We start from the raw sequence: 17272 nt of genomic DNA, 5'->3' as shown, positions 1-17272 counted from the left end.
GGCGAGGGAGGAAGGGGCCTGCACAGGGGACTGGGGCTGCTGCTCCCGGGTGTCCCCGCACTCCCGGCACAGCGGGCATGGCCCTCGGGTGGGCTCCGCTGCTGGGCTGCCACCCGTAGAGCTGGCAGTGCCACCACCCCCGGCCCGGAGCGGCGAGCAGGGGTCCCCACGCCGCCCCGGGGCCCATGGGGGCGGCTGGGGAGGAGCGGGCGGTGGGGCTGGGGGGCACAGGGCACTGGGCAGGATTTTAGCCAGGCTGCGCCGGGAACCGCCTGCTGCCATGAAAGACTTCACCGAAATCACGCTTTGCCCCGAGACTCTGGACGGCAGCAAGGTAGGGCTGGGGGTGTGGGTGCTGCTGGTGGTCCCCGCGGGTCCCCAGGGTGCCACCCGCGCTCGCTGTCCCACAGACCGAGTTCTGCAACCCCGTTTTTGAGGGCGAGGAGCCCCGGGCGGCGCCGAGCGTGGAGCCAGACAAGGATGGGACCGGACCCGCACCACGCCGGGACGGCCTCGGTACCAGCCTGGGGGTTTGTACACACCCCCCTGTCCGTGGGGCTGCAGGAGAGGGGTGGCGGGCTCTGGGACACCTTGGGGACACATCAGCAGGGTGGTGGGGACGTGCCAGGCCGTGCAAGGAGGTGGGGGTTTGGCTCTGCCCGCTGTCCTCGTCCCCAGGCCAGCAGCTCTGGGGACAGGTGGGCTGGAGGTTCCGCGCCGACTGCAAGTTCACCTGGCTCTGCGTGGCTCTGATGAGCATCATCCTGCTCTTCCTCATCGCCCTCCTGCTCGGCATCATCATCCACCGTGAGTGCCGAGCTGGGGGGGTGGCTATGACTGGGGTGGGGGACACAGAACCGGCTCAGAGTGGGACAGGGGAACCCAGAGGACATCCCGGGCTCTGCCCGCTCTGGGGAGAGGGTGACCCTATGCACAGGAGCAAGGGGGATTCCCATGTCCAGGCAGTATCACTGTCCCTGGGAGGGCTGGGGATCCCCCGGGAGCTGCACACCTGTGGGTAAGGTGGGGGCACAGGGCTGGGCGGGTTTCCCTGCACCGCAGCCATCCCTCCCCGCCGGGGCTGAGCAGCTTCTGCTCTTCCCTGGGCACAGAGCTGACATCCTCACCCCCACCCGGCGCCCCGGCCACGGCCCTGCCCGCCCGCGGCACCGCCACCGCCACCACAGCAGCCACCCGGAGGGACCACCGGGCCCCCAGAACAGCCGCCACCCCCACCGAGAGCTGGCTGCCCACGGCCCGCACAGCAGCCCCGGGTGAGCCCCGGGTGGGGCGGTGTTTTGGGGTGGGAGGTCCCTGCCCCGGCTCATGCCCACGCTGTTGCCTCCTTCAGCCTGCGGAGGGACCCTGCGGGGCCCCGAGGGCTCCTTCAGCTCCCCCAACTACCCCAGCCCCTACCCGCCCAACGCCCTCTGCACCTGGCGCATCGAGGTGGGCGCCGGCCTCGCCATCCAGCTGAGGATGGAGTCGTTCAGCGTGGAGGGCACGGCCTCCTGCCTCTTCGACCGCCTGGAGCTCCACGAAGAGCAGGGCACGGCTGGCACAGCCCCGGCTCGGGGCAGCCCCACCAGGTACGGCTCCTCTCACCTGGGCAGCGTGGCCGTACAGGGCGGGGGCAGCAGTGGTGCCAGCCCTTGCTGTGCCCCCAGGTTTTGTGGCAATGTGCCTCCCCCGACCTTCAACACCGCCTCCAATCGCCTGCGCGTCACCTTCGTGTCCGACAGCAGCGTGGGTGCCCAGGGCTTCAGCGCCCGCTACCGCGCCGTGACCCCCGCCGAGAGTGAGTCCCCCGTGCCAGGGCACTGCCAGGGTCCCTCCAGGCTTGGGGACAGCCAGCGGGGAGGGGAGGGTGCCTGCTGGGACCCCCCGCCAGCCTGGGTGTTGTGGCTGCATGCAGAGAGCTGCGCCTGGGACGAGCACTTGTGTGACCAGGGGCTCTGCCTCCAGCTGGGCTTCGTGTGCGACGGCTTCCACGACTGCACGGACAGGAGCGACGAGGCCAACTGCAGCCTGAAACACAAAGGTGGGTGGGACAGACCCTCACCTGCAGCCCCCAGAGCTCGCCGCACCCAGGGATGGGCGGGGAGTGGGGAGATGGAGGGAAGGGAGAGGGGCAGGGGTAAATTTGGTGTGTCTGTGTCCCTGCAGAGTGTGGGGGGCCGCTGACCGCCTTGGAGGGGCACCTGTCCACCCCGAACCACCCCCAGCCATACCCGCACCAGCAGGTGAGAGAAGGGATCCTGTGGGAGCGGGGTGAGGGTGAGGGTGGGTAGGGAGGAAGGCAACCCCTGCCCTGGAGATAGCTGAGGGTGCCCCTGCCCAACTTTACGGGTGTCGCCGGCTGCCCCCCCGCCCCAGCTGTGCCTCTGGCAGATCTCGGTGCCCCTGGGCCACGTCATCGACCTGCACTTCCACAACTTCAGCCTGGAGTCGCACGACGACTGCAGCTTCGACTTCGTGGAGGTGCACGACAGCGCGGGCACGGGGACCGCCAGCCTCATGGGCAGGTACCCGGCCCCCCCGGCCCTGCTGTGCCACCTGGCGGCACACCTGGGGAAACTGAGGCACGGGGCTGGCTGCTGGGGAGAAGCCACCAGAAGGCAGGGTCTGGGGAGGTGCTGGTCAACCCCCTCGTCCCATCCCTCGGCAGGTTCTGTGGCCACCAGCTGCCGCCCACCCTGACCTCCTCACGGCACGTCATGACCGTCCTCTTCGTGGCGGACGAGGGAGTTGCAGATGACGGGTTCTTTGCCACCTACCAAGCCCGCAATGCCACAGAGAGTAGGTAGCCAAGAGGCTGCCCAGGGTGGGTTCTGCCACCTCTATCCCAGGATAAAAACCTGGGAAAAGCAGTTCTTGTTCTACAGCTGACCCTGCTTGGAGCAAGAGGTCCCCGAGCCCCCTTCCCACCTGATTTACCCTATAACCTTATAGCCATGGGGATGTGATGTGGGAGGGCTCACAGAGGCATGATCCATGACCTGAGGGCTGCCCCCTAGGGAATAACCCAGGGAATTTGGGATCTAAGCTGGATCCACCAGATCCCTTGGCCAGTGACCAAGGAGAGCACCTAGGGGTGGTCAGCATGGGGACACACCCTGCTCTCTCCCGTTGCAGAGACCTGCAGCCCCGCCGAGTTTTCCTGCGGGAATGGCGAGTGCCGGGCGCTGGAGTCTGTGTGTGACGGCTGGCACGACTGTCCCGACGGCACTGACGAGCTGAACTGCACCGGGGTGTCCTACCCGGCCTTCGGTGAGTGCCGCCCCCCGAGCACTGGCCCCGGGGCACACGCGGGCACAGCCGGCGGGCAGCGCTGAACGCTGGCTCAAGCGAACCCCCTCTCCCTGCGGCAGGGTCTGTCTGCGAGCCCGTGGAAGTGGAGATGTGCCTGGGGCTGGGCTACAACGCCACCTCCTTCCCCAACATCTGGCTGGCCATCCCGGACCAGGAGGGAGCGGCCGAGGTGCTGCAGGACTACCAGGTGAGCTGGCCGGGGACGGGCTGCGTGCGGGGCTGTGCTCAGCCCGCCCTGCCGGGCTCACCCGCTGTCCCCGCTGTCCCGCAGACGCTGATGGAGCTGGCGTGCTACCAGCACCTCCGCCTGCTCATCTGCAGCCTCTTCGTGCCCAAGTGCACCCCGGACGGGGGCGTGCTGCAGCCCTGCCGGGCCGTGTGCCTGGCGGCCGAGCTGCGCTGCCAGCAGTCCCTCGGCCTCCTCGGCATCCTCTGGCCCATCAACTGCAACATCCTGCCCGACTCCAACGACCCCGTAGAGTGCTTCCAGCCCTGAGCCGGCAAGAAGAGAGGAGCAGGGGCTGGAGCCACCTTCCCCATGCCAAATGTCCCTCCCGTGCTCTTGCTGTTGTAAATACCCAGCTGTTGGGGTGGCCCCACACCTACCCTGGGGTCAGCTCCTCTGCCCAGTGCTTGGCTTTGAGGCCTGGATGCCACGGGCTTGCCCACAGCTCCATTTCCATAGAGAGTGGGTGACACACCCCACAGGGTATCACAACTTGTGCTGGAGACAGGGCTGGGGCACGAGGGAAGGGGCTGATGCTCCCCAAATGGAGCAAAGCTGGGCAGAGGGGAGCCAGGCTGCAGGCACAAGAGTCCAGGGCCAGCAGAATAAACAGCGTGAGCAGCTGACAAATCCAATGGAGCAGGTGACTCCTTTAGGGTCTGTGTGTGGGTGCTGCCAGATCCTAGGGGGACAAAGGAATGGGTGGAGGGAGGGAAGCCTGGCATGGGGTGGGGGATCTGAGCAGGGATGGAGGACAGGGGGACTGCAAGGGACAGCAGACAGCTGGCTGTGCCCTCACTGGGCTGGGGGCTTGCAGGGTCCCAGGAAAATGGATGGGTCTCAGAGGGGTCCAGTTGGTGCCCCCATGGTGCAGGGAAAGAACCTGCCCCACCAACAGCATTGGCTCTGCTGGCTGAGCTGGCTGGGCTGGCTGCGCTGGCTAAAGGCCATCCTGGTAGCCACAGGCTTGGCAACACCCATGGCCACAAACCAGCGTCCAGCTGGCCAAAAACAACAGTCCCTTCACACCTTGGGAGTGAGGAGACAGGCGGCTCCCTGCCACCACCCAGCCTGGTCTGAAAGGAACATCAGCAATGTCACCGACTCCACTGCAGGCTCTGAGCCAGCAGTGCACTGTGTTTCCCACTGCCCTGAGCATGCAGGGGAATCCCAGCCTGGCTGGGGTCACTGGGATCAGCACCCACTCGTGCCAGCAGTGCTCTGCCCCTGTACCCAGCACAGCACTCATCCAGCTCAGGGGGTTTGAGCCCCCCCAGCTCCCTTCGTTCCCTGCATGTCCCAGCTGCTGCCAGGCACAGGGACACCCTCCAGCCCCAGGCCCGCCCCTCTGGCCAGCGTGTGACCGTGTCCCTTGGACGCACTCGGTGCTGGAACGAGTCACAGCCAAGCCGGGAGCGCCTCGAAAGCTCTGCCGGGCGCTGGCGGTGCCCGGGGCCAGCCCTGCCTCTGGCACGGGCACAGTGCTGCTCCACCGCACTCCCACCTGCCCTGCACGCTCAGCCCAACGTGCTGGCACTGCCCAGATGGATCCTGCGGCTCCCCCTGGCTGCTCCAGGCACTGCCAGCCTGTGTGTGTTCTGCCACCCCATTTGCCTCAGTCAGGGCACCTGCACACCCTGAGAGTTCCCTCTTCTTTCTGCCGCTCCATCTCTCTCTGCCTTGCTGCATTTCCCTCCCTCAGTCTTTATCTTGTTTCCTTTCTCTCTGCTGCCCGTTTTCCCTGTTTTCTTCCCCTTTATCCTGCTGCCCAGATGCCCACCATGCCCAGCTGAGGTGGTTCACCCTCCTCTCCCTCGGCCGGGCTGTTTGCAGCGCTCTCCCTTCCCCCTGCTTACAGCACTTCCGACATCATGGGATTATTTTTCTTTTTCCCCTTGTCTTGTAGCTTTTGGCTCCCAAGGCCCTTGATTTCCTTTGGAGTTTGGGAGGAGAGACGTGGGGAGGAGGGGGGGGGTGGAGAGGCTGCCTCTCTTAGGCCCTTCCTCAGAGCCAAGTGGCCAGGAAGAGCCTGAGCCCCTGCAGAGCGGCGAGCAGCGAGGTCCCGGGACAGGAGCCGCGGGATCGCAGTGAGTGGGGATCCCCAGCCGGGGGGAGCTGGGACTCCCTGGCTTCCTGCCTCCGGCGCCTGGGCGGAGGAGAGACACTTTTTCTCCTCCTTTTCCTCTTTGTTGTCGCCGTGGAGGGGGAAGAGAGCAGCTCAAGGCCACGGGGAGGGGGCCAGCGCTGGCCCTGGGGCTCAGCTTTCGTTGCGCTGCTGCGGGAAGGGCCGGGGGCAGCCCGGGCAGGGGGTGGTCCCGGGCAGGGGGTGGTCCCGGCAGCAGAGTGGTCCGGCACGGCCGGGGATGCTGCAGCCGCTGCCGGCAGCCGGGATGCGGCCAAGGGCAGGGCCACGACACAGCCCCGCGTTCTCCGGGCTGCAGCCCCACCAAGCACCCCCCGGAGGCAACGACCGCACCCCAGGCACGCTCACAGCTCGCCAGCTGGCAGCCCTAAATCCCATTCCCCCATAGCTGGGTGTGATGGGGCAGTGCCCACCCCAAAGAGCCCCCGGGCACACACACAAGGCCACTGCCACAGCCCCTGGCCCTATAAGCACACCCCACACACATCCTGAGCTGTCCCGGGGCTGCAGGATGATGTGAGGGCACACGGGCCATGGGGATGCTGTGGCAGGTGCAGGCAGCACCAGGGCCTCGCTGAGGGGAGCAGCCCAAAAGGTAAAGGGAAAAGAAGGGGGGAATATCCCCTGCTGTCCCCCTGCACTCCCTGCCAAGCGCTCCCCAATTCTCCTCACTGTGCTCCCCAGAGCTGTGATCCCTCTCTGCCCCTTTCCAGCCCCTCCAGGACAAGATGAAGCAGCTTTTCCTCCTCCTCCTCCTCCTCGGGCTCATCACCAGGTCCCTGCAGATCGAAGACAACAAGATCCCTGGGCTGTGCTCAGGACAGCCAGGCATCCCAGGGACCCCGGGCCTGCACGGGGGCCAGGGTCTGCCAGGCAGGGACGGGCGAGATGGCCGGGATGGAGCCACGGGGATGCCAGGGGAGAAGGGCGAGATGGGCCCTCCTGGTAAGAAAGGAGAGACCCCGGCTGGGGAGGGGGATTTGCCACTCCCTGCCCGTGGGGAACACCCTCATGCCAGGGGGTGAGCCCTGCATGCTGGCACAAAATGCCGAACTGAATGAATGCTGCAGAATCACCTCTGCCATGCCACCACCACCCTTTGGCGCTGCCTGCAAAAGGCAGCAGCTCCCTGGCACCGGTAAAGCTGCGTTTGTCCCCATCCCTGATGCCACACCCCTCTTCCTGCGCTGCTTTAGGAGGGACCACCAGGAATTGCATCATCCCTCCCCTGACTCCTGGGCTGGGCTTTTTCCCAGCCTATGAGGGCTTCCCCAACAATTTGGTGATACTGTGCTAAATTATACCCCCAGCCCTCTCCACTTGTTCTGCTTCAGTGCCGTGGCGTGGCAGGGAACCCCTGGTGGAATTGGGACTGGCCAGGTGTAGCTGCCAGGGCTAGGGTGGTTCTAGCTTCAGTCTGCTATGGGGTCTGGATAGCTCTGGGGGCCCTGAGGCAGAAGGTCAGCTTCTCAGCTAGCTAGGAATGAGATCCTGGGAGTCGCTGTAGAGGTTTTGAAGATAGCTTTATTTCTTCAAAAGGTTCTACCAGCAAAATCCAGATACATAGCATAGCAAGGGCTTTTTATAGGTTTTAAAGGGGTGGGATTCTAACCAGTAAAATCATAATTTGTGAACTATCCAATTACTTTAAGACTCTAGGTAAGAAAAGACCAATCATCTAGTAAAGTTAAAGACCAATACAAATCCTAAATAATAACAGGGGTTTCAGTAGCGGGGGGGGAACATTTCTCATTCAAAAGTTTCATTATCTCAGGATATGAGTTCCCAGGGACCCTTTTCGGGGACAGTTGTATCATCCCCAGCCAGGAGGGGTGGAGGAGCTGTGTGTGTGCCCCAGAGGTGACGCTGTCCCCTCCTGCCCGCCCCAGGAGCGCCCGGTCCCCGCGGGGAGACGGGCAGCCCCGGCGCGGACGGGCTGCACGGCGAGAAGGGGGCTCAGGGCGAGTGCGCCGTGGCTCCTCGCTCCGCTTTCAGCGCCAAGCGCTCCGAGTCGCGCAGCCCTCCCCTGGCCGACCAGCCCATCCTCTTCGACGTGGTGCTCATCAACGAGCAGGGTCACTACGACCCGGCCACGGGCAAGTTCACCTGCGAGGTGCCCGGCCTCTATTACTTCGCCGTGCACGCCACCGTGTACCGCACCAGCCTGCAGTTCGACATCATGAAGAACGGCCGCTCCATCGCCTCCTTCTTCCAGTACTACGGCAACTGGCCCAAGCCCACCTCGCTCTCGGGGGGCACCCTGGTGCGCCTGGAGCCCGAGGACGAGGTGTGGGTGCAGGTGGGCGTGGGGGACTACATCGGCTTCTACGCCAGCGTCAAGACGGACAGCACCTTCACCGGCTTCCTCGTCTACTCCTACTGGCAAAACTCGGCCGTGTTCGCCTGAGCCGCGCTGGGCTGCGGCTGGGGCCGGGCGGGTGTGTTACTGTATGAAAGGACACAGTAACATGACTTTGTCTTGCACGCAGCAAGGAGGAGCAAGGAAGAGTCATGTTACTGTGTCCTTTCGCCGCTCCGTAACCCCTGTTTGGAGGTTCCACCGAGATGTAACACAGGAGCCCCTTCCCACCACCGGGGGTGGGAGCGGGGGCAGCCGGACCCCTGCGCTGCTCGGGGCACAGACACGATCCCTCTGCCATCGGGGGAACCGCGGAGCACCCCCGCAGCAGCGCTGTGTTATAAGAAATAAGCTCGCTGTTATTTCGGGTGCGCGGTCCCAGGGCAGGGAGCCCGTCTCGAGTGGCCAGGAGCCCGTCCCGAGTGGCCAGGAGTCCGTCCCGAGTGGCCGGGAGCCCGTCCCGAGTGGCCGGGAGCCCGTCCCACGGGTCCTGCCCCATCCCTCCCCTCAATAAAGGGCTGCTCAGCTACGCGTGTGCCGCCTGCCTGTGCCGTGAGACCCCCGAGGGCGGAGGGGGCTGCGCAGCCCTGCCGGGGTCACCGTGTCGCGATGTCCCCGCAGGGCCAGCGAGAGCCGCTAGATGGTGGCATCGGCGTCCTTGAGCGGCGAGCGCGGCGCTGACACAGCCCCCGGCACCTCCCCTGGGCTCGGGAGCGGGGCGGGATCCCCCCGAGCACCGAGTGTCGCCGGATGGGAGGGTCCCGATGCTCTCAGGGCCACCCCGGGGTAAGCGGGTTGCCCGGGGTGAGCAGAGCCGGGGTCCGGGGGTGGCCCGTCAGTCGCCAAACGGGGCTTGCGGAGCCCCCCGTGCTCGCCCCCCGCCCCAGTGTGAAAGCGGTGACCCGCCGCTGGGAAAGGTCGCTATTTTTAGCAGGGGAATGAAGAGCTTCCTCATTCCTTGCCCAAAATAGGTCCCCGAGGGGACCAGCCGGGGAGGGGGCTCTTGGCCAGCGGCCGAACCCCTCAAAGCGCTTGGGACACCGCCCTGCCCGGCTGCAGGGCGCCAGCTGGGGCCGGCTCTGCTCCCGGCCGTGCCAGCGGGACCCTACAGCGCTCCCCAGCCCAGCAACCCCGCACACGGCCGGGCAGCCACCCCTCCCTGCCCCGGATCCCCATCTGTGCCCCAGCACCACAGCTGTGCCCACCGGGAGGAGCAGCCCCCGTGTCCCTGCAGAGCCGTGGGGACCCCCGTGTGCCCCTGGACAGGGCCAGTGCCACCCCAAGAAGAGCCCCGCTCCAGGACTGAGACCATGGGCACACCACTGCACCCTGCCCGGGTCACTCCCAGCCCGTGGGGACTGTGGAGGTGCTGGGAGCAGGGGTGACACCCTTGGGGGCACAGGGACCCTGCTGGAGCCACCCGCAGGCTCCTCGGCCAGCGCCGGGCTCGGGTTGCAGCAGAAGCCTCTGTTTGGGTTGGAAATGTTATTTTCTGTAAGCAGAGCTGCTCAGGGGGCAAACAACACGCAGAGCAGATCGATAGCTATTCTGGGAGGAGGAAAAGGAATTTTCTGGACGAGGTGTGTGGGGGCTGGGAGCATTCCCTGGTCCCTGTCACGATGTAGGGAAGCACAGGCAGCCACGGTGCTTGGCACAGCAGTTCCTGGGCTCTGCTTCCTTGGGGATGTTCTTGGTTGTGTGGACACTCTTTCTGGGATCAGGGGCACCCTGTGAGAATGTGAGGGTGCTGCTGCTGCCTAGGGAGGAAAAGGAAAAGGAAAAGGAAAAGGAAAAGGAAAAGGAAAAGGAAAAGGAAAAGGAAAAGAGAAGGAGAGCCACAGGAGACTTTGACAAGTTCCTAGTGAGTTGCAGCTGCTTTGGATGAGCTCTGCCAGCTTCCCTCTGAGTTAGGAGAGCTTGGAGTCCCTGTTCCAGCTGTGCCCAGGTCAGGGAGGGGCAGCATCCCTCAGCCAGAGCAAGTGAGAACCCAATATAAGAGCCAGGCTGATCCCATGGGTGCTGCAGTACAGCTGATACACTTGGGTTGTTTTGTTGTTTCGTTTGAAGTTTTTGTGGTTGCATTGTGGTTTTTTAGAAACAAAAATAAATGCCAGCACCTCTGTTAAGAGCAGCACTGGTGTCCTTGGCATTCCAAGGTCACCTGAAGAGATCAGTAAGCACCAGAGATTAAAGAGATCAGCTGGATCATCTCTGAGACCCTACAGCTGCACAGTGCTTATGGTGCCAGAGTGTGGAAATGTCCCCAGTGGTGAAGGTTGGTCTGGTGACTGCTGGCAGCAGCAGGGGGGCTCCTGCTCCACCTGAAACTTTGGTTACAGCCCAGGTTCAGAGGCCTCATCGCTGACAAGCACAGACAACACTCCCAGACATCTTCAGCACTGCTGACCTGGTAAGGAGACCTTTAACCTGGGAATGGCAGGGGAGGGCCCAATCCTTGCTCACATGGGGGTGAGGTGGGCAAGAAAAGGACCACTTTTAAAAGCTTGGAATTTAGGAGAACAGTCCTGGCTGTCCTTGGGAGAATCCCACCTCTGGAGAGGTGTCCAAGGGGATGAAGAATCAGCTCCTCCAAACTCCATCCCAACGAGCAGGGATGAGGTGGCAGCATCTCTGTGCTGATCAAACCCAGGCACGGCTGCTCAGAGGGGCAGTGGAGTCTCCCCACGCTGAGATTTTGGGAACCCCGCTGTCCCCAGCACCGTGCAAGCCGCTCTAGGCTGGGTGACCTCGATGTCCCCGCCAGCCTCAGCCCCTCCGTGTCCCCGGGGTTGTGTCGGGGGAGCTGATGAGGCTCCCTGTGCTAGGTCACTAATGAGGGACCATGCTGGTGCCGGCAGCAGCCCAAAGCCCCCCCGTGGCTGTGCTGCTGCTGCTCACCTGCTCCCTCCCTCCCGGCCGGGTATCATCCCCGCTCCTGCTGCGCCGCATCTGCGCTGCCGCCTGTCCCCCGCTCCCTGCGGCAGGCAGACCGTGCCTGCTGTCCCCAGGCAATGACCAGCCGCTCATTAGGGCGGGGGAGCTGCAGCTGGGCTGACAATGGGATTTTTCCCAGCGCCTGGGGGCTCCTGCTTCCAGCGGGCTGCCAGAGCCGACCAGCTCAGCGCTCCTAAACTGGGGTCACCCGGCAGCATCACGTTCCTCCCTCCTTGGGGAATGCTCTTGGCACTTTGATGAGCTGACAGCAGCCATGTAGGAGCCTCTCAAGGATGTTCAGGAGCAGAGAATACCCCAAGGACTCTAATCTCTCCTGGAGTGGTCTGTGGGCATTGCCCTGCACCAAAAACCAAAGTGCCAGGGCAGGCAGCGCTCCCGGACCTTGCCCATTAGCAGCGAGGTGGTTGCATTTTTGCATTTTCCTCCTGCAATCGCTGGCTGCTTGAGCAGAGATGGAGCCAAGAGTGCGCAGGATGGCTCCCGGGGGAGGGCTGTGTCCTGCACATCCTGTCCTCCCTGGGAAAGTTCAGCTGCAGTGGCCTGAGGTGGCCGAACACCCTTCCCATCCCCTGCTGGGGGTGCTGGGCTGGAGCATCCTGCCTGTGCAGGGCATGGCCAACATTCCCCTGCTGGTGCCACCCTCCTGCCCCTTCTGCTGCCCAGTCAGCCCCGGGTCACACCCTGGGAGCAAGAGAAGTGCCTCAGTTCGCCCAGTTATCACCCATCTGCCAGCACTGCCCTTCTCCCTGTGCCTGAACAGATATCTGCCTCTTTCTGCCCTCCCAGCAGCTCCCATCTCCCCTTTCTTGCTTTTCATCCTGATTAAAATGAGCCACTTTGCTGGGGTGGTCCTGCCAGGGCAGGGCAAGCCAGGACTCCTGGACCCATCAGGGTCCTGAGCCACTTTTCCAAACAATTTCTGAGGATGCTGGGGAAGCAGAGAGTGCTTAAAAGAACAAAGCAACCTGCCAGCAGCTCTGATCTAAGCCAGGGAATGAATCTTTGTGCATCAAATGCATCTGCTCATGGTAACCCTGAGCCTGCCACAGCCTTTCTGCAAGGCAGGACCCTGGTGCTGCCTCCATCCCAGGAAGACTCTGGTACAGGATGCTGAGGCATCAGATCCGTGCAGGAACAGGAATGAACGTGTCCCAGCATGTTCCTGCCAGCCTGGAACATGCTGGGAAACCCCAGCCCCTTCTCCCTGTCCCCTGGTGGGGGCACATCCTCAACCATCTCCTCTCGTTGTGGGTTGGCAGAGCAGGAGTTGGGGGCTGCCAGCTCTGCCAAGCCCACCCAGAGTGGGTTTGGGTGTAAATTCATTCCCTGGGTGCTGGATTTTCCCTGGCTCCAGGGTATCCCACAGCACTGCTTTTCTGGGGGCAAACAGCCCTGAGCCTGCAGCTGATGTTGGCCCTTTGTGGGGAGTGATGGGCTTTCCCTGGAGTCCAGGGTGGATAAAGGAAACATAAACACACATTTCTCCACAAAAACCTTCCCAAGAACGAGGCAGCACCCAGCTTTTGGTAAAGGAGATTTTAATCTGCTCAGTATCTAGTACATAGTGCAAAGAGTTACTTAAGGCAAAGCCTTCTCTTACAAACAGCAAACAGGCCCTAAACAAACAAGCGTGACTGATATAATAATATAAAAAAAAAAAGGGTTAAGGGAACAAACTGCAGGTTTGGGGAGGTCTCCTTTCCCCCCCCCCCCCATCCTGTAACTCATGTAGGGAACGTTGCACCCCCTGATCCATGAGCTGGTCCCAAGGGAATGCTGCTGCCTGTGGCCACAATCCCACTCCTGAGTGACTCCAGCTGCAGCTCCCTGACTCCTCTGCAAGTGCCTGGGACAAGCCAGAGCCCGAGCTCACACTCCCTTCTCTGGTGAGGGTTTGGCTGCTCCCAAGTGTTGGTGGCTGGAGAGAGTCAACATGACCAAGGGAGGTGTGTGGGGAGGCACAGGGACAAGTGGTTGAGCAATGGGGAGATTTGCATCCCTTTGAAGTGGAGTGGAAGCAGCTGAGAGCCCTTCTAACACCCAGCAGTGCTCAGGAGCACTTGGCCCAGGGGATCTTTCCAGCTCCCAGGAAATGTGGGAGCAACCAGCCCTGGCAGTGCCTTTCTGAGCAAAGCCACTCAGCAAGAAGATAGTTCCTTGCTAGAGCTTTACAGCTCACAGGCATCTCCTAGCAGTCTGGCCTCTCTGCTCCTTCTGTTTTGGCTTAAATTGCTAATCAAGAAGGAAAATAGAAGGAAAACCATGCCAGCTGCCCTCAGGCTCTTGGCTTGCAGTCCAGAGCCAAGACTCTCCCAGTCTGGTTCCAGCCAAAATTGGCTGTGGCGTGTGGCTGACCTCAGGCAAGCAGCTGGAAAAGGAAAAGCTTTTTACTGCAAGGGCCTCTTGCAGCCCAGCAATTTCTTGGAATGGTGCTTGTTGCCCAAGCTGAGATGAGCCATCTCAGGCCTCCCCCAGCCTGGATGGGATGTACTTGGTGGACTTCAAATGAAAGGAGCTACATTGGTGACAGACAACAAGACAAAAGAACAGTACAGCCCTGCCCTAATCCAAGATATCCATGGTCCTGGCACTGCTCCATGCACACAACTGCAGATCCACAGCATGGATGTGCAGAAACTGCACCTGGAGTTGGAATGTCTGTGAGCTCCCAGGAGCTTTGAGGTGCTCCCTCTCCTCCCAAAGAGTTCCTCCCTCTAGCCAGCCCAGCCTGGGAAGGGGCCAGCAAACTCTGGAGTGACCCTCCCTGTTCCATGGCACTCTTAGCCTGCAATGTGTGTTTTTTTGGAGAGGATTCTCCAGCCCTGGCTCAAATCTGGGCTGTTGCTGCTGCCAGGGCTGGGAGCACTGGCTGGGGGGCCACTCCTCCAGGACCACCAGCCCTGCAGAGGAGTGACTCCCTCCAGCCTGTGCAGGTAACCTGACGTGTGCTCACTAGTCTTGCATAGGTGATGCGTGGAAGCAGCAGCAACACTGAGCTCTGCAGGGAGCCCGAGTTCATCACAGCTCCATGCTGTCCTGGCAAGTGAGATCCCTCAAAAAGCAAAGCCACTGAGGTGATGAAGTACCCCAGAAACCCTGTTCTCCAGATGAGAGCCAGGTTCAGCAAACACTAGAAATCTCAAGTGTGCTCCTTGCTCTCCCTGGGCCTTGCAAACAGGGCACTCTTCCCTTTTCACACAGAGCTCCTCCACTTTGATGGTGGGAGGAGGAAACAGGCCTGGATGCAGCCTGCCAGGTAACTTTCTACTGAGAACTTGGGGGAAAATCCTCCCTTGCCTTGCACCACCCTCTGTGATAGCCGGGAGGGCACAGCCTTCAACCTTTCAATCAGCTTTGGCCAGGAGGGACCAGAGCATTTTTCTGTGCTCTGCTTTGGATCTCAGGCTGCAGGCTCAAGACAACAGGCCCTGAAACAGCAAAAGTTGTCAAGAAAAAACCAGGTAACTCTTCCAGCTTGCTGCAGAGATCAGTATTGTGCTTGCTAGCAAGAGCTACAACCTAGTTAGGCAGCGAATGTGAGCAGCAGACACCCCACAGCGTTCTGCCCTTCCAGCACCATCCACAGTTCTTTGCAAGCTGCTCCTGGCAGCTCTGGGAAGTGCAGACAGGGGTGCCCCTGATCTCCTGGGTAAAACAGCCCAAGCCCCCCCTGGGCTCACAGGTAGACATTGAGGGTCTGCAGGATCATCTGGCGGCACAGGGGGCAGTTGCGCTGGTAGATGTCCTGCTGCAGCAGCACCTCTGTGCACTCCTGGCACAGGCACAGGTGCCTGCAGGGCAGCAGCAGCACTGTCTTGGTCTGGTCCTGGCAGATGACACATTTCTTACGCTCCTCTTGCTCTTTCAGCAGCGCCCAGGGGTCGTTGTCGGGGGTTCCCTCAGCGTTCAGCTGCTGTTTCCTTGGGGCTTTGCCCCAGGACGTGCCCGGTTCCTCCCTGGCTGTCTGGGGCCGCTGTCCCGGCCCAGCACGGCTCAGGGCAGGTCGGGGCTGTGGCCCCAGCTCTGCTCCCGGCTGCTCCTCCTGCTCGGCCGGGCTCGCCCTGCCCGGGGCTCTGGGGGCGGCCGGGGCCCGTCGCTGCTCACTGCCCTGGTTCACCATCCTGCCGCCCCGGCTCCAGTTGGTCACCTGCAGGCTCCAGTCGGTCACCTGCAGGATCCAGTCCACCAGCCTGCGCCAGGGCTGCGAGGTCATGGCCACGCCCAGGGTCAGCACGGCCACCTGGTAGAGGCGCCACAGGTCGCGCTGCAGGCGGCGGAAGGAGGGCAGCGTGTGCAAGTAGCCCAGCAGGTATCCCGTCAGCGTCCAGAGCAGCCCGGGGTTGAAGAGCACGGCGCCGAGAGCCACGATGAGCAGCAGCAAGCCCAGGCCGTACACGTTGACGAAGAAGACGCTGATGAAGAGGTCGGCGGCGGAGCAGAGCAGCTCGAAGGCCATCTGGCAGGGCGACCACAGCAGGATGGACACGGCGATGGCGCCGCTGGACACGTGCGCCAGGAAGGCGGCCAGCAGGTCGGTGACCCGAACCACGGGCCCCAGCAGCGAGTCCCAGAGCGCGGCCAGCAGCGTGAAGAGGTTCTGCGTGCCGATGAGGCACACGTTCACCAGGCTGTTGACCAGGTACATCAGCAGGCTGGTGCCGATGGCCAGCGCCTCGCACAGCTGCCGGCCCAGCGCCTGCCCGCAGCCCAGCACGGCGCCCAGCCCGCGCTGCGCCAGCTCCCGGCCCCGCAGCGCCACGTGCGACGCCAGGTGCCCGGCGGCCCGCACGGCCTCCATGGCCCCGCAGCACCCCCGCACCAGCGCCAGCGCATCCCAGCACGCCACCGCCGCGCCCGCCGCGGCCGCGGGCAGGCTGGAGGCCGCGGCCAGCAGCCAGAGCAGCGCCGACACCAGCGAGGACACCAGGAAGAAGTTGAGGTCGAGCACCAGCAGCAGCAGGTCGAGCAGCAGGCGCAGCCCGCGCAGCAGCGCGAACAGCACGTCCATGCTCGGCCGCGGGGCCCGTACGGCAGCTCAGCCGCGGGGCCCCTCCGCCATGGGCGCAGCCATGTTGGCAACAGCCGCCGTGCGGGGCAGCGGCCAATCAGCGGCGGAGGGCTCCGCCCGGGCCCGGCTCCCATTGGTCGGTTCGCAGGATGCGGCGGGGGCGTGGCGAGGGCGCGGCCAACAGCGGGGGCGCGAACTTGGGCACGCCCACTGGAGGTTATTTAAAGGGCCAGTAGCCTCCGTTAGCCCGGACCGTTCGCTTCTCCACGCGCGACATCGGTTTTTGCAGTTTTTTAATTGCGGAGTGAAGGCTAGCGAGGTAATTCCCTATCTCTTCATGGAAGTGGATCTGCCCGATGAGATGATGGGATGACGCAGCCACAGCTTCTCTGGCCAACCTGTGCCACAGCCCCACCACCTTCACAGGGAGGAATTTCTCCTGTTATCCCATCTAACATTGCCTCAGTCCCAGAGGAGGGCACAGGGATGCTCAGGGGATGCAGCAGCTCTGCTCTGGAGCCAGGCTGGGAGAGCTGGGAGTGTTCAGCCCAAATAGAAGGAGGAGGAGACCTTGGAGCTCCTTCCAGTGCCTAAAGGGGCTCTGGGAGAGTTGGAGAGGAATTTGGGACAAGGGATGGAGTGGTGGGATGGGGTTCAGGAGTCAGGACAGAGCAGGCACCGTGCAGGGGATGGACAGGGCTTGGTACCAGCCCCAGCCCTGGTTCCAAACAGCACAGGGGGCACCCGTGGGCTGCAGTGTCCTTCATGAGATGAGTCTGTGCCAGCCTCAGCCCTGGCACAGGGAAGTTGTGCACTTGCCAGCAGAATCCCCTGGGCCTGTTTGGGACAGAATCAGCCCAGGGTCACCCGGCCAAGCAGTTTCCTGCAGGAGGTTTGAACATAAAGCCGTGGCTGTGACCCAGATCAAGGTTACAGCCCTGGAGCAGGCCCTGCCCTCCCTCTGGATCCCAGCCAGGGCGTGGGGCTGTCAAAGCCTTGGCTCTGCTGTGCCCCAGGGGATGGTCCAGCCCTGCTGCCCTCAAGGTGATGACAAATCCAGGAAAATGCAACCCTTAAGCCCAAGGCTTTTTAAGGAAGGAGAGTGTGAGTGCAGTGGATGATGACCCAGAGGAAAGCCATGTGCAGCCCAGGAGACTCCTGGACCGAGTGTGGGGCCAAGCACCACGCCCTGGGCAGCGAGGCAGGAGCCCCCAAAGGAGCTGGGTCACTTCTCTGCAGGGGCCAGGGTGGCACATGAGTGTGTGTCTG

The 17272-nt window shown here is 62.8% G+C and overlaps 3 protein-coding genes across 4 annotated transcripts; 2 read left to right on the top strand and 1 right to left on the bottom strand.

Annotated features, from left to right (window-relative positions):
* Positions 1-280: 280 nt before the first annotated feature.
* Positions 281-3933, top strand: MFRP (membrane frizzled-related protein; the record flags this gene model as incomplete). The annotated part of the gene is made up of 13 exons (XM_079326801.1): positions 281-334; positions 411-516; positions 679-807; positions 1113-1274; positions 1352-1589; positions 1668-1798; positions 1916-2041; positions 2167-2243; positions 2392-2525; positions 2669-2799; positions 3136-3270; positions 3372-3499; positions 3584-3933. The coding sequence occupies 13 exons, from the start codon at positions 281-283 to the stop codon at positions 3806-3808; spliced, it is 1776 nt and encodes a 591-aa protein (XP_079182927.1). The 3' UTR covers positions 3809-3933.
* Positions 3934-5621: 1688 nt separating this feature from the next.
* Positions 5622-8555, top strand: C1QTNF5 (C1q and TNF related 5). Of its 2 annotated transcripts, none has more exons than XM_079326876.1 (3): positions 5622-5625; positions 6395-6626; positions 7571-8555. In XM_079326876.1, exons 2-3 carry the CDS (start codon positions 6410-6412, stop codon positions 8086-8088), a joined length of 735 nt encoding a protein of 244 aa, XP_079183002.1. In that variant the 5' UTR covers positions 5622-5625; positions 6395-6409; the 3' UTR covers positions 8089-8555. The 2 variants fall into 2 exon arrangements, with proteins under 2 accessions (XP_079183002.1, XP_079183001.1); XM_079326875.1 differs by lacking the exon at positions 5622-5625 and adding an exon at positions 5927-6276.
* A 3961-nt stretch (positions 8556-12516) lies between these two features.
* Positions 12517-16110, bottom strand: LOC306812180 (E3 ubiquitin-protein ligase RNF26-like). Its single transcript, XM_079326499.1, has one exon. The coding sequence runs from the start codon at positions 16001-16003 to the stop codon at positions 14672-14674; it is 1332 nt and encodes a 443-aa protein (XP_079182625.1). The 5' UTR covers positions 16004-16110; the 3' UTR covers positions 12517-14671.
* Between the last annotated feature and the right edge of the window lie 1162 nt (positions 16111-17272).

This window comes from Erithacus rubecula (genome assembly GCF_903797595.1).
Source record: "Erithacus rubecula genome assembly, chromosome: 25".
In the NCBI taxonomy this organism is placed as follows: domain Eukaryota; kingdom Metazoa; phylum Chordata; class Aves; order Passeriformes; family Muscicapidae; genus Erithacus; species Erithacus rubecula.
This window is presented reverse-complemented; position numbering and strand designations above follow the sequence as displayed.